The sequence below is a fragment of the Eleginops maclovinus genome, chromosome 5, assembly GCF_036324505.1.
Source record: "Eleginops maclovinus isolate JMC-PN-2008 ecotype Puerto Natales chromosome 5, JC_Emac_rtc_rv5, whole genome shotgun sequence".
Classification (NCBI taxonomy): domain Eukaryota; kingdom Metazoa; phylum Chordata; class Actinopteri; order Perciformes; family Eleginopidae; genus Eleginops; species Eleginops maclovinus.
Genome location: NC_086353.1, coordinates 3,526,848 through 3,542,576, shown reverse-complemented (window position 1 = coordinate 3,542,576; position 15,729 = coordinate 3,526,848). Strand labels below are relative to the sequence as shown.

At 39.5% G+C, this 15,729-nt stretch overlaps 2 protein-coding genes across 4 annotated transcripts; one reads left to right on the top strand and one right to left on the bottom strand.

Moving 5' to 3' along the window:
- Window positions 1–839: 839 nt before the first annotated feature.
- Window positions 840–7,417, bottom strand: LOC134864117 (bifunctional apoptosis regulator-like). 2 transcript variants are annotated; one of them, XM_063882897.1, is made up of 9 exons: window positions 7,229–7,417; window positions 5,978–6,278; window positions 5,492–5,590; window positions 5,073–5,166; window positions 3,626–3,798; window positions 3,267–3,411; window positions 2,847–3,026; window positions 2,332–2,528; window positions 840–2,105 (listed from the first exon to the last, which is right to left on the bottom strand). In XM_063882897.1, the coding sequence occupies exons 2-9, from the start codon at window positions 6,256–6,258 to the stop codon at window positions 1,913–1,915; spliced, it is 1,362 nt and encodes a 453-aa protein (XP_063738967.1). In that variant the 5' UTR covers window positions 6,259–6,278; window positions 7,229–7,417; the 3' UTR covers window positions 840–1,912. The 2 variants fall into 2 exon arrangements, with proteins under 2 accessions (XP_063738967.1, XP_063738966.1); XM_063882896.1 differs by having other exon boundaries at window positions 7,252–7,417.
- Window positions 7,418–8,893: 1,476 nt separating this feature from the next.
- LOC134864082 (zinc finger protein 527-like) lies at window positions 8,894–15,498 on the top strand. 2 transcript variants are annotated; one of them, XM_063882851.1, is made up of 12 exons: window positions 8,894–9,078; window positions 9,836–10,010; window positions 10,115–10,578; window positions 11,039–11,258; window positions 11,367–11,419; window positions 12,112–12,277; window positions 12,367–12,459; window positions 12,550–12,624; window positions 12,711–12,797; window positions 13,147–13,224; window positions 13,433–13,675; window positions 14,103–15,498. In XM_063882851.1, exons 1-12 carry the CDS (start codon window positions 9,070–9,072, stop codon window positions 14,906–14,908), a joined length of 2,469 nt encoding a protein of 822 aa, XP_063738921.1. In that variant the 5' UTR covers window positions 8,894–9,069; the 3' UTR covers window positions 14,909–15,498. The 2 variants fall into 2 exon arrangements, with proteins under 2 accessions (XP_063738921.1, XP_063738922.1); XM_063882852.1 differs by lacking the exon at window positions 8,894–9,078 and having other exon boundaries at window positions 9,836–9,997.
- Window positions 15,499–15,729: the final 231 nt, after the last annotated feature.

The window sequence follows — 15,729 nt, the reverse complement described above, 5'->3', positions numbered from 1 at the left end:
TTTAAAGCGCACTGTGCATTTCAAAATGAAGGACATCTGGGTAAAGTAAAATACGGTACGTAGTTTGAATGAGACAGAAACGCCTTTAAATAGTTATAATGCTTTAATATTTGCACATATATTTTGTTTTTTCTTATTTTTTCGTATTGAGTCTTCCCTGATGTTTTGAGACAGTCCCTACGTTATTGTAGTCAGAGCCGTTGCTGCCATGACGATGGTCGAACACTAGAGGGCGGCCGTTTAAAGCAGACGGTGCATTTAAAAGTCAAGCAGAGCTGGGTGAAAGAAAATAGGGTTAAGGTCGAATGAGAACTAACTGGTTTATGTGTTGTTATAGTGACAGCCGTTGCTGCCATGACGACCGTCGAACACTAGAAGGCGGTCGTTGTAAAGTTTTCAATCAAACTTTATTAAAAAAAATATTCAAGTTTGTTTGCTTACATTTCTCAACAATTACTACAGAGTCGTTGGCAAAGACAATCTTGGATTTAAGGCTCTCTCTAACAGTGCTTGATATAAGTGTAAGTATAGGAAAAAAGAACATTGACACGAATAAACGCCAAATGAGAATTGTATGCATCAAATCTTTAATTCTATTTACTTTTCTTGTCAAGTTGTGACGAAAATTCCCCTTCTAGGAATCAATTAAAACACTATTATGAACCTGTGTGGACAGCTACTACTCACTTATGTTTTTAATATTATACATTTCAATAGTTCACATAACAGCATCTCCAGAGCCTTTTTGTTATTGCCCTTATAAACATATTTATATTTATTATTTTTAAATGATGTAAATTAATATTTCATGACAAAATAATCCACACAACCTGACAACATTATTTAAAAATCTTTATTTCTTGTCATGATAGTACATTAAAGAACAAAATCACAGTGTATAACTCTTAAGTGCAAATGAACAAAGTATAAAATAAAAGTATTTGATTAGGTCTAGCCACCCGTCACATGGAAACATATACTGCAAACAAAATGTTTCTGAATAATAAAAAATAATCTGCAACATGATATTTGTCAGCAAGTAAAATCTGCTCCATACATTTTCTACTTAAAATCATAGGAATTAGAAAATATCTTTACCAGCATCCCCCATGTTTTAAAGACCATATGTTTTATTTCAAAATCTAAATGACACGTGAACTGTGAAATGGGCATCTTGACTCCCTGAAACACGGTTCTGTTTTCCTTCACATCAACTGTAAAGCCTGAGGTTCCCGTCAGGCAGCAGAACTACCAGCCTCAACATCTGACACATTTCACAACCACGTCACCAAACCTCGTATAGTGAATTTTCAGAGAGCTATGTGGCACGAGGACTGCGTTTAAAAGCCAGGACTGCGCTGAAAATATAGAAAACGCAATTCAATTCATGCCAAAAAAGGATTTATATACACTGCTTCATCCAATCAGATTATTTTAAAGCAGCATTTTTTCTTGCTGTGGATTACATGCCATAAAGACATTTAGTAAAAGTAGCCAAACAAGATGCCTAAAAAAGCTCACCTCTCATTGGACTACAGCCCTCTGTGCTACAAAGCTATGAGAAAATTACTTAAGAGGCCAGGCAATTTCTTACCTGCCCTCTCGACCATCTAGGCAATCTGGTTTGTGAATGCACCGTGCACGCAGAGAGAAATCACTGCAGTAATCAATGACATCACAGATATTTCTCCTCTTGTTGGTTTTGTTTCTTGTACGAAAGAATCCCTTATTCCCCATGGCAAACATCGAGCAGAGTCAAGCCTTGGAAGCTGGAAAACTTCCTTGCTAACAGCAAGTAAGCCAGTCACATGTGAGCATACTGCTGAAAATAAAAGCCCTCTCCTCTTCAGCGCCTCTTGGTATTTGCTGTGAAGTGTATGGTATTAATGGCGCACTGTCAGCATGCAGTTTGTTACAGTGCCTGTGTTTCTGGGTGCATTAGCTGCTGCACCACCAGGTCTATATTGATGATGGGACTGAAGTAGAGAGCCCAGTAGAAGAGGCAGTTGCACACAAACTGAGGGACAAAAGGCCACAGGAGGGCGAAGGCAAACCCCTGAGATAGCATCTTCCACAAGTGGTTCCACATCTTGCGTGGCATAGACCTAAGGAAAGAGGGAAAAAGAAGTTAGTGTATAAAGTCTTCTCTACCTCCGAAACTGTGACATGTTTAAAAAGTGTTTTTATTTTCCTTATACTGCCTCTTTTCACCCTGTATGTAACCCCGACCTGCTCTGCATGCTCTGATTGGCAAGAGGACTAATTGTTTGCTTTTCTGTTGTTTTTCAAAGGGTCATTTAGTCACACAAAAGGCCTCTGCCGAGTGTCTACCTGATGCTGGCTCTCGTCCAGAGTCTCCACAACGCGCAGCCCTCCAGCACGGACAGCAGCATGGTGTTCACTATGATGAAGCGAGACGTCCAGTAGTGAACGGCTAGCCAGTCCCAGGCAAACTCAGCTATCAGCTGGTATGGGAGTAGGAGGTACTTCACAAGAAACTCTGCCCACTGCCGCCAGCTGGGCTCCATCTGACACACACAGAAACATCATAGGAAACAATTAGAATCATATGAATGTAATACAGATGAGTAAACATTATATTTACATGCAGGTTAACAATAATATGTTAAATTTAGATCATTCTATTTGTTCAATCTCACATATCACCGTTAGCATGATGCCTCCTTTAAATTTCCAAAGCATTACAAATGTATTCCATTATTTTACAGTGTGCGATAATAGAGGAAGATACACCCTAAATCCCCCCAAAAATGGTGCCTCCATAGAGAAGTCTTAACTTTAAAGATGAACTAAGAGTAAGATACACTCAATTTGCAAAGTGTCACCTGTGTGTTGAGGAAGCTGCTCTCCACTGACTGTCCGATGTTTGTGATGGCCGGACAGCAGGTATGCAGGAAGGGCAGGAAGGTTTCCGAGTAGTCGAATAAATACAAATAGAAGAGTGTGAGGCGAGGGGAGCGCTTCAGTGCGTACAGCAAGAACAGCGACTTCCCCGCATTAGTAACCTGGCAGAACGTAAGAGAAGAACAGGTACACAGGGTGAGAGGACAGTCAGTCGTGTAAGAAATGTGACAATTACCATCTGGAGATTCAGTTCATTCTTAAATACACGCTAAAACATTAATCATGCTACTGTAGATGAACACAAAAGATTACTTGTTCAGAAACACTAGTACTTCCAATATATCATCTTATGATCATTGGTATTGTTTGTTATTAAACTTAAAGCAGATCAGACTGTTTACCTTGTATTCCCAGAGGTTCTGTGGAGGTTTGACCCCGAGGGCTTTCACTCTGTCCAGTTCAGCCAGAATAGCCCGGCGGTGAGCCTGGTTGTCGATGCTGTAAGGAGCCTTTAACAACTCTTCCTCCCCCAGCATCAACAGCAACCTGAGGCACAGAAAACAACAGCACAAGGTCTTAACATAATGAAACACAACAAGAGACTCAGAGTTTTTCTTTCTAATGTTAGGGTGGCTTTTGTAACCACAGTAGAGAACAAGAAAAGATGAAACAGCTTTCAATAAATACCACTATTTTGTGCAAATTCAGGTCAAGAAAAGCTAACAAAAAATGTTGCTGCAACAAAATGTATTTCCTCTACCTGCCGTTGACGTTTTCCTGCTGGAAGGGCTCTCTGTAAAGCTGGGCCCAGGGCCCCAAGAACTCCAGCCAGGACACAACGTCCTCTGGCGTCCAGTGAGACACGGGTTTACTGATCAACATTTCATGCTGCTCCACCACACCGCTGCTCCAGTGATACACCAGCACCATCACCTGCAAACACACACACACACACACACACACACACACACACACACACACACACACACACACACACACACACACACACACACACACACACACACACACACACACACATTAACACACAAGGTACAGTGAGCACTCATTTACATGATGTTTACCACACTGGAAAAAATCTTATCTGGTCACTAAGAAATGATTTCTTTCACATGGCTGGGTTATTCTCCAGTACATCTTATTCCTGCTCATGTTTCCTACTAATTCATAAAGGGTTACCCATCTTTCCTTATTCAGTTACAGTGTCTATGAAAATGTGCTGCCACTGTTGTATCTCAAAATCTTTGAGGATAAAATGTAAATACCTTTTGAATTCTTTTAATCATGATTATACCTGGTAGATTCATACTGGGACTCGTGATTCTACCCAGGAAGATGACACATTGTGTAAGGTCAGCATTAATCATACTTAATGATACAACCGTGCAAATCTCAGTTTCCAGGGAATATCATTTCCAGTACGGTTCATGTGAGCCAAAAGCATCCCAAACAAAATGATTCTTTGCACACAGGTCAAGGCAGCCTCTACCAAAATGATTCAATCATGAGGGTCACAAAGAGGACCATGTTCTCCTCTGTTTACATACAGCACACACACACACAGAACATACTGCCACGTAGCCAGACACACAGTAACGTTGCTCCAAAGTGCCACATGAGCAAAATAAACATGGTCTGTCTACATGACATGAACCACCGACCCCCGCATCCACTACTGTGATAACTTCCAAATATTGCTAACCACTGTAGTTAAAAAATATATCATATAACCTAAAAAAACAGTCATTTTCCGGGCTTTAATGGTACAACATTTTCAAGAACTTTCCTTTTATCATGAAGCAATTAGAGGGACATAATGTATTATGAAATAATATAGATTATTTATGAACTGTATGAATCTAATTAACAATCAAGTTATGTTAGGCAATCATTAAGCTCATAATATAATGTGTTTAACAATATATGTATTTTAAAAATGTAGACCGTTAAACACACTCTATATCAAACAACCCAAAAGATTCAGGTTTTTATAACATCATTTCTATTTTCCAATAAGAAAGAAAAAAACATTTGTTTACAAATCAATAAATAAACTTGATGAATCTGATTACTTGTCAAGCACAGGTCAATGGCACTTGCATGCAGCTGGGAACCAACCTGATTTAGGGCCAGTTACCATCTGAGGTTCACAAAAAAGGATTTTTTTTTTACTGATGTTAAGTACTTACAGCCACACAAGTGAGTGCGGTCAGGACCCCAGAGAAGAAGAAGCCGGCTCCTTTGTGCTGGTTTGTTTTGGATCTACCCAAGTTATCACCATACCTATAAATGTGTAGATGTATATTTGTCAGATCAGGTAAAAAAGATACACCGGGGCAAAAAAATCCTCATCGTTAAAGGAATCTCCATTCAAGTTGCATTGGAGGGTAATGCATGCACTAGGTTCTGAGAAAGAAAAGCGTGGAATAAAGTACATATCTCTGATGCTGCTGAATCCACGTTAAGCATTTCAGTTTTAAACGGTCCTTTGTGAGTCTGACAAGAGGGCTGTATTACATACTGTATGTGGAGTACTCTTTTTGTGTATACTAGGCTTACACACTGTACCCTAGCAAAGAAGTTTACACCATAGATTATACAGTACTACCTCTGAAAGGCCAGCAAACCCCGGGAGATTTTGGGGTTATCCTGGATCTCTGCTCTCCTCCGCTGAACCACCTCAGCGAACAGCTTGTCTGTTGCATCCCTAGAGATAAGAACAAGAGCAAATAAAACCTTTAAAAATACTTTGTGGGTAGCAAGTGCAACAGAAAGGTATATCATATCATAAAAGTAGAGTTGAGAGTATTTGCCCACTGAAAGAAAATGAACCTCTGACTATTGTGTTAATTGATTAGGTTAATTCTCAAGCAGAAATAAATAACTGGTTTAAGGTTTTCTATTGAGAATATTGTTTCAATTCACTTGAAAGTGTAGGAATATCATGCCTGGGATTTTGAATGCTGGTCAGTGATCTGACATTTTAAAGACGTGGCCTTTGGCTCTGGAATACTGCACTGGAAATGTATGGGAGTACTGTGGTCAGAAAATCAAACATTCACTGCATGGTACGAGCTGGCTGTGAATAGCATACCTCAGCAGTATGTTGATTTTAGGAAAGCCTTCCCACTTCTCCCGGCACTCTGGGCATTCGTTCTTGTGAGAGGACTCCCACCACAGAGCCAAACAGTGACGGCAAAAGTTATGGCCGCAGGTCAACGTGGTGGGGTTCACTAAGATGTCGTAGCAACAGTGGCACGAGAACTCATGTTCTGAGATGTTGGTGGAGGAGGGCACCGACTGAGAAGACTCAGATAAGTAAGGAAGGGCCTCCATTGATCCTCCAAGACCGTCATCTGATGAAACCCACTCCATCTGGTGCAACAAATCCAAGTCTGTATAAAAGAGACACGGTTACAAGAGAAGTCTCTAAAAGTTTCTCAGAGAAAACCTGCGATATAAAGTCTGTACCAGGAATGTTTTTTTGGAGGAGATATTTTTGCAATCTCCTGATAATTATACAACCATTACAGTAAAACATCAGATTTGGAAGAAGTAATCATATTTTGAGTAACAGTAAAAGTACCAGAGTGTAGGAATTCTATGTTCCAAAGAAAAGTCCTGCATTCAAAATGTTACTCAAGTAAAAGCATCAAAATATACTTTAAGTACCAAAATTAAAAGTAGTCGTAGTGCAGATTGGTCCATTTCAGAATAATATATATGATATATTTAGGATATACAAGTATTGATGCATTAGTGTTATCAAAGCTGGTAATAATTCTTATCTTATCTTATTTATCTTAAAGGGTACAGCTAGTTTTGATGACTTTGTAAACTGCAGGGTAGCTTGTGAATTTACTCCTTGTGTAACTCAAGTCTGATTTAACTGTGGATTACTTTCACTTTTACTGCCAAGTAAATAAAGGTATGAAATAAATGTAGGGAAGTAAAAGTACACGATTGCGCTCTGAATTGTAGTGGGGTAGAAGTACAAAGTAAAAAAAACATTGAAATACTCAAGTAAATTATCAATCCCTTAAAATTGAATTTAAGTCGTTTACTTGAGTAAATGTACTTAGTTACTTACACCACTGCAGCTAACGTTTACTTAGCTATCTGATACGGAACAGGACAATGAATCTGTACTGTGAGCAGCTAGTTTGTCGTTAGCGTATTACTAGCCATTTCATTCCCAACGACATGTTCTGCTCTGTAATGAAGAAAGAACATTCATATATTACAGATAACAATATGTATCATCGTTAGCCTTATGCTAGTTAGCACGCAAATGATACCTGACAGTAGCATAACAGAAAGTGAGAGTAACACAACATAACCTTACATTCAACAAGATGACAGTTTTACCTCGTCTCAGGAATGCCCTTTGCTACAGGATGACATCTTAAAATATCTTCAGTGTGGATATCGGAGGGTAACCCTGCATTGAAGCGTCCGCAGAGGAGATGAGCACAGCCGGAGGAGCTTCTGTCACCATGGCTCTGCGTGCTCGCTCCCGTGTGGAAAACCCCAAACACGCACACGTTTACGTCAGCGCGTCACCATGCTGGTACCTGATAAACACACGTCATTAGTCGAGAACACCGTTCACAGGTGATTGCTGTGTGTCAATGGACTGGGAGAAAATGTGAATTTCTTCTCGTGGTAGAAGGCAACTTAGAATATTAATCCAATTTATGTACAGTAGTTACAACGTTAATTGTTCTTCCATTTTAGGCTTACCTTATACTCTCTCGCTTATTCTTGTGTAGTAACATATTCATATTTTACTACTATTATTTAGTCTATAGTAGAGTATTCTTTCCACAACTGTCAATATTTTTAAGGGATGTACCTGAATGTTATCGATTGATGTCGCCAACTTCCTAACATAAAACCAAATTAGGATTGTTATTTAAAAAAATGGAAAGTAGACAGTAGTAGAAAAATGGACACGAATCAACTTTCCTGCACTTATGTTATGAATTAAAATCAAATAGCACAATTTTCTCTGTGCTTATCCAATGTTCAACAATGAGTCTGCTGTGTGTATTTGTTTGTACATGTCTAAGATACACAAAGTGAAATGTGTGCTTGCAGCAGCATTGGAAGAGGACAGAGAAACATGTTGTCTGCAGTCTTCCTCAGTGATGTTGTAAAACCAGCTGATTTCCTCCATGTGGCACGTTAAATCTGCTTCAGTGCAAAGTTCAGATCAGATTCTGGCTGAACTTATCATGAAGTATTCCTGATCTTGATAATAACAAACAGTAACCTATTAACTTGCACGTTGGCTCTGCAGGTTAAGGAGAGACCACAAAGCAGTAGTGCATTCCAGGGCTGCCCCACCCCTGAGGGAACGTCCCTCAAGTGAACAATTGTACATGAACTTAAGTAAAGACTAGTTGTCTTAATTATCATTATTAATAAATAAACTAAATAATGCTACTTAAATTCTTTATGTTGAATTGGTGACTACATATCTGAAATACAGCGGTACTTATCTGTACTGAAGTACACATTTGAGGTACTTTAGCTTTTTTTTTACGTCCCTTATTTTGAAACTGTTCATCAGAATGTCCTGATATTATATTTTCTCATTATTCTAACTCATTCTTCATGTGGCCCTAATCTTATTCTTAAAAAATAAAAAATAAAAATCATTTTTTTCCCTAAAATTTCTGATTTTTTTTCTAAATGTCGACTTTAAAAAATGTACGATTAATTTTTCAAATTATTAATTTATCCTAAAATGTCAGACTTTTTTTTTCCTTCTAAATTTCGACTTTAAAAATGTCCCACAATTTTCTTATTATTCTAACTCCTACTTCATGTGGCCCTAATCATCTCCTTTTAAAAATTCACACAGTTGTCACCCAGGGATTTCAACGGGATTTTATTTTGTAGGTACACCGATTTCCACCTTTGCTGCATACAAATATAAAGCACTTTCACTTTTATACTTTCCTAACATCCGGCAGGGGGCGGTATTATCCTTCATGCTTGTAGCCTGCAATCACGGAAGGTAAAAAAAAAGCAGCGAAGAGGAAGAAGTGGTGGCCTAGCAGCAGCAGCGGTTAGTTCATAACGGCCGCTGTCACCACAACAACGCAATAACGTAGCTTCATTAATTCCTCACCCCTGTTTTCTTATGACCTTCTTCAGACCCGGAGACCTCTTCCCATTATGTTTGAGGTAACGTGGCTGCTTTTTCGGGGCTGTTTCTATACAGCTAACTGGAGCTTCACTGTTATAGTTAACTAGCAGCTGGGTAGACGCGTTAACCTGGTAAACAGGTGAATCAGAAGTGATGTTAGGTGTGGGCCAACCTGGGTGACATCAGTTTAAATACAACCCCCTCTCACTTCTATATTAAATATTTATTATATTATCAGAATGGGTTTATTGCTAACTAGTTAGCTTGTGACGTTTGTTTTAAAACTAACGCTGGTTGCATTCACTAACATATAACCAGTGGTGTTATGTAGGGACTTTTTCTACTTTCTGCGTTTACATTTATTTAATTCCTTGAGTTACTTGGCAGATTTGGATTATTGATGTGAAATAGGACCAGCCCTTAAATCAGACTTAAGTGACACCTGGAGTAAAATCACTAGCTGCCCTGCAGTATAAGAAGTCATTAAAGCTATCTGCACCTTTACCAGCTCTGAGAACACAATAATGCATCAATAATTATAATAAAAACACATCATATATTATAATAAAAACGTCCCAACTGCATAATTACTCATTTAAGTTTATTTTCTCGTAATACTTTTGTACTTTTACAATGCAGGTCTTTTTTTAAATGTTTGATTTGCTATTTCGTTCAATTTAAGCTGCACTTAACTTGTGAGACTTAACTGTGAGACATCTTAAAAGTTTCTACGGTTGGTTTTTGTATGTGTTTGCATTACTGAGCATTAGGGTCTCCGTCTTGATTTCTTTACAGGATCCTGAACTCCAAGATCCGTTGTCACTGACTCTAAATGAAAACTATAATGGCCAGAATTCGCCACGTCATGATTCAAAAAAAGCATCAGCAAGCCCTGAGTATGATTGTGAGACACCAGAGATTCGAGTCATCATCAAAGAGGAAGAGGAAAGCTGGACTGTGAGTGAAAATCGTGAGTGGGAAATTTGAAATATCAGCATCACCTTAATAGTTCCATACACAAAAAAAAAAACTTGATCTTGATTTTCCAATTTTTGTTTGTATTTTTAAACACAGATGAGGTCTTTAGATCAGATGGAGAAAAGGAAGAAACTTCCATACACTCATGTCCTCCAGACGACAAAGCATGCAGGACAGAGAGTTCAATTTCATACGGAGTAAAGACACAGCAGGGAGATTATTCAGAGGAGAAATGTTCAGAGGAGACTGGACACTCCGAACTCTGCGGACAGAGCTCCTCTACCAGAGTGGAGCGGCCGACACACATGCTCACGGACTCGGAAGAAAAACCTAGGATTTCCTGTATACAGGGAAAAACGGCAGGAAATGTGACTGTGCATCAGTGCAATAACACAGAGAAACCCTCCTGCTGTGAGACAAACACCAGACACAAAAGGAACATGAATACCCGTCAGAGAAAACATGCTGGGGAGGAGAGTCAAGCGCAGAGCCTGGATGTAAATCAAAGCACTTCGACAAAAGAAGCAGAAGAGACGAAAAGATCAGCACCTTGCCAAACAGTATGTAAAAATACTTATTCTGGTAGAGGTTTAAGAACGTTTGGGGATCTGAATTGTACGAACAATCCTCACAGGGGGAAATTAAGAGAGTTTTAGAAAAGAAATATGAAAATGTACCCGTATCATGCGCCTTTTTAAATGATGAATCTGCACATTTTTGTTAAAGAGACCCTATAAGTGGTTGACAGAGAGCCGGCCACCTAACCAATCAGAGCAGACTGGGCTCTGGTTTCAGACAGACGGTGAAAAGAGGTGCTGCAGCACAGGCAGTATGAGACAAATAAAGACCTTTTTGAACATTAAAGCTTGTAAACATGTCACAGTAGAGGCACTAAATACAAATCTGAGCCTGAGAACATAATATGTCTTTTTTAAAGTGTCAAAGTTGATTTAGAAATGTTTATCACTTCCAACAAAGTTAGAACAGATTTCCAAATCTGGTGTTCTGTTCTTTGTTCAGGATTCTGCTGAGCATAGCCCCTTGAAGTCACAGGGACTGAAGATGGCGTCTACAAACTTAGAGGACCAAACGCTCCATCTGACTGTCAGACTGCAGGCAGGGGAGGAGGAGGAGGAGGAGGAGGAGGAGGAGGAGGAGGAGGAGGAGGAAAAAGAAGAACAAGATGAAGAAATCGGGGGATTAATCAACTCTGATGGAGAAGTGGTGGAATGGGATGCCAGTAAGTGATGCGTAACAGCAGGCTCTTTTCAGTTTTCCTTCAGCTTTAAACTTATGTTGAAAATGTTGAATATCAGGTGTCATGCTTATTATCTTGATTGTTTCACAGAAGACAATCCTGACCGAGGCTGTGATTGCAGAAAAAGTCCTCAAGCTAGCAAGGTAATTTATTCTTGAGACTCAATTTATGCAAGTTGATGTATATTTTCATCTTCAAAAACTCAGTACTGTAAACACATTGGTCTTACCAACACACACAACCTTAATTTGGTCAGAAGAGCACACATAAACAAATACATCCCTCAGTGCACAAAACAATCCCTCAGCTCAGTGAATAACCTTAATGCCAAACTGCACTTTCCCCCTAGATGATTTTTAGGGTTACTTTCACTTTCTTTCAAAAAGAGGATTCAGAGATTTCCACAATTGAACAGAAGGAGATTCATCCCCAACCCACTTCACTTTTGCAGCCTTTTACCCAACACTAAAATAAATGTAACTGTTTCCTTGTGTACCTTTCGAGGGATCTGGTTTATTTGTTAGTAGGTATAAAAGTGAACCAGAGAGCAGTTGTTGTCCTGTAACAGTACTTCATTCTTAGTTATTAAACTTGCAAACTAGTGCAATCACAAATACAACGTGGTCTGCTGTCAGTGATGACTTTTTCACCGTGGACACTTTGAATTTGCTCCTGATGTGAAATTACTTGAATATATGGAGAAATGTAAACGTAACGTTAAATATTACATTGCATCCACCTTTACAATTGCACGTTGATTTTCTGGAAGGTATTAGGGGACCTTATTTCCATGTGTCGACCGGATTCTGATGGTTTTTAATTATTATGATCACAGGGTGTCGTCCCGTCCGAGTCTCACCTGCCAGGCCAAAACCAGAGAGGCAGCAGTAGTCCAACGCTCATCATGGAGGTTGTGTCTGTGGGGGAAGAAGAAGAGAGGGAAGAAGGGGAGGAAAGGGAGAGAGTAGTAAAGATGGCAGCTGTCTCGCCTTTATATTGTGGTAAACACAAGTCAAAACGATACATGAAGAGAGTACGGGATGTAAACAATAGTTTTGACCCGGTTGTCTTCTCAATGATATTTTACCAGGGAAGAGGCACAGAAGAAAGAAGAAGGTTCCAGAAATAACGGTGGTGTCGTTGGACGTCCCGGACACGGAGAAAGACGTTCCTGCAAGTCCTGGTGAATGAAGATTTTTTAGTACACATTCCCATTATTAGTCGTCAAGTTCATATTGTGATTATTTTGTATGTTGCTTTCTTTTGTATAAAGTAAAAAGACGGGGCAGAAGAAAAGCTTCACAAACTCCACAGCTGTCTGGTGAGGACCTGGAGGCAGAGCCAGGAAGTGAGTGTACTTAATTTTGTTGTATTTTTATTCTTTAAATTAATCATTTGTTGTTATTTTAAGGAGTTTTTTTTTCTTTCTTGTAGTATCAAGGCGTACCCGAAGAAAGAGAAATGTCCCTTCCTACATCGAATCAGAAGAATTTACCCCCAAAACTGCCCGTCGAGTTGCTGGTAAAACAAATACGTTTGTGTATTGTTTTGATCTGATTGGTTCTAAATAAGTGATTATGATTCCTTGCCTTATTTTGATATAACAAACTTAAATGCGTCTCGGTAAAAATGTGGATATTTGTGTTTTTTTCCTTTGGAATGTTTTGGAGGAGGTTAGAAGATTGGTTCACTTTTTTAATAAGTTCTTATATCCTATAATGTAAAAAAAAAAAATGCAGTCTTCACTTTCAGATGTTGATGAGCTGAATAAATTAAGTCTAATTTAGATTCACTTCTTTTTGATACCCAACCATTTGACAGTTTAACATCATTTTATGTTTTAGACTAACAGCTTTTTTTGTTCCGCCAGCAAAGCGACCTTACAGAAGGAGGAAAGATACCAAACTATCTGCTGAAGGAGAAGGAAGACACGCTGGGGTTTCTGCAGGTAAATACAAATGAAATAGTCACCAAGAGTGTAGATCCATCATGGCAGAGCAGACGCAGCCAATCCTGAGCAAAGGAACTATTATTTAGATTTTTCCAATGCAATGCAAGAAACAAAGTGAGACTTTAACACAGGAAATGTGTGCACATTTTGGATGCCAATTTTGCAAGCATTCAATTAACAGCCTAACGTTTTCTTCCATATTTAGGAAAGAAGCGCCCTGGCCGAAAGATGGTTTGTGTTCCTATAGAAATCCCCCCTGACCTCCTGAAGCAGCCCAAAGAGAAGATGGAGTACCACTGCTCAGTGTGCAGCAAAGAGTTTCCTCATGCCTACAAACTGGAGAGGCACGAACTGATCCACACCGGAGAGAAACCGTACTGCTGCTCCATCTGTGGGCGGGGCTTCAACCAGAAGGGAAACCTGAAAACACACTACAAGGTCCACTTAGGTGGGAGCTCTAACCACTGAATCATTTCTGATCATTTCTGTGATATCCTAGACCATATGGACTTCTATTTCTCCCAAATGAAGACATGTATTGTAAATATTAACAGTTGTTTTTACTTGTTAAGTAAGTATTATCAAAGATATTAAACAAGATTGGCATTTTGTTAAGATAGCGTAATTCCTAGATTTATTGAAAAACATAACTTCAGTCAAACGGGTTTAAGTCAAACCGTATGTTTTCAGCAGATTAACTAGCTTTTTGCACATTTTACACAAAGCAATGCAGGAAACCTTTTTTAATATTAAAGTTCATTCAAATGTTGCCTTTAAATTACCTGTGATAGTGACGGAAAAATAATTCAGTAAGTCCTAAAGCAATGCTAAAAACATTAAAACCTGATTTTTCTCTCCTTTTCGTCTCTGTGAAGGTCGTAAAGGTGCTGTGGATTTTGACGAAGAGGCGAATCCGATAGCGTCAGAACTCTCCGAATACTTAAAGTCTCTGCCGGGGGAGTCCAGGATCAGATCGTCGCTGCGATGCCTGGAATGTGGAACAGAGTGTGAGAGTCATTCGGCTTTACAAGCACATCACGTTACTATGCACACAGAAACTCCCGGAGAACCGGACACGGTCGACCAAAGCCCATCGCAGCTTCTCTTCTGCCGCCGCTGTGGCATTCAGTTCAGTGAGAAACAAAAGCTGGAAGAGCATATGAAAACCCACATCAAGGCCAAGCCCTACTCCTGTCCCGACTGTGGCAAGAGGTTCATCAACGAGAGCTACATACAAATTCACCAACGCATCCACACTGGGGAGAAACCGTTCCTCTGCTCCGAGTGCGGCAGAGGTTTCCATACGGCTTCCTCTCTCAAGCTGCACGAGATGCAGCACTCCGGCGAGAGGCCCTATGCATGCTCCATCTGCGGGAAGACATTTCGGATAAACTCGTACCTAACGGCACATTACCAAACCCACATTAAAGACAGACCGTTCATTTGTAGTGTCTGCGGGAAAGGGCTACTCCAGAGCGGAGGAACTGAAGGTGCACCACAGGCTGCACACTGGGGAAAGACCCTACGAGTGTGGGGAGTGTGGGAAGAGCTTCATTTACCGCCAGGGTCTGCGGCAGCACCAGCGCACACATGCTGGGAAACGCATCGGCCCCACCAGACAGCTCGGCAGACCGAAACAACTGGCCAGGATGGACAATTAAGTTGGAAGATATCACAGTAAATTGTGCTTATTTCCGGTTCTTCTTCCTTCCATTCCTCCCTCTTAAACAGCAGAGACAATTACTGTGTTTGAAAATATTCGCTACAGGTCGGTGTGGTTGCCAAGAATCATTTAAAGGATTATTGTGTGGTCTTTCTCGTATTTTGTACCCATGCTCTTTTGTTTACTCTTCTCTTGTAGCCCATCTGTGCAATTTGAGTGCCTTTGTATCCTGCATGCCAAATACTAATACTTAATGTTAAAAGAATTATATCCCTGTTATTTTAAAAACCATGTCAATGGAATACAGATTTTTTTTCAGAAACCTCTCTGGGTTGTATTCTACTTTTTATAATGATGTATCGTTTATATTATAAAGTTTATAGGAAGACCAATTCTCCAACGAATCATTTATGCATGCATAACTTCCTGAAGCTATAAATCATGCCAAATCTTGTTAGTATAAAAACATGTAGTTTTAAAACGTTCTTTTTGGCAATCGTTTATTTTATCTTTGCCAAATATATTTACAGTATATATTTGAAGTCTTGTTGGCCAATGTGAAAATGCAACAACTGGTTTTGATTTTAAACATCACCTGATGAATACTGGAGGAGGCTTCTGTTTACTTTTTTTACCCTGGCATAGATTAAAGATGACTACGCCTGCTGTTCTATATCAATAATCAAGCCATCAGATAGTAGAAATGGTAAGTATGACAAATGTTTAGTTTCACCTTAATATAAAAAAGTTATTTTTAGACTTGTAATTGACAAGGAGGACTGACCCAGGTTTGTGCCGGTCATCCATTGGGACAAAGGGCTAAACTCTGAGAAAACTAC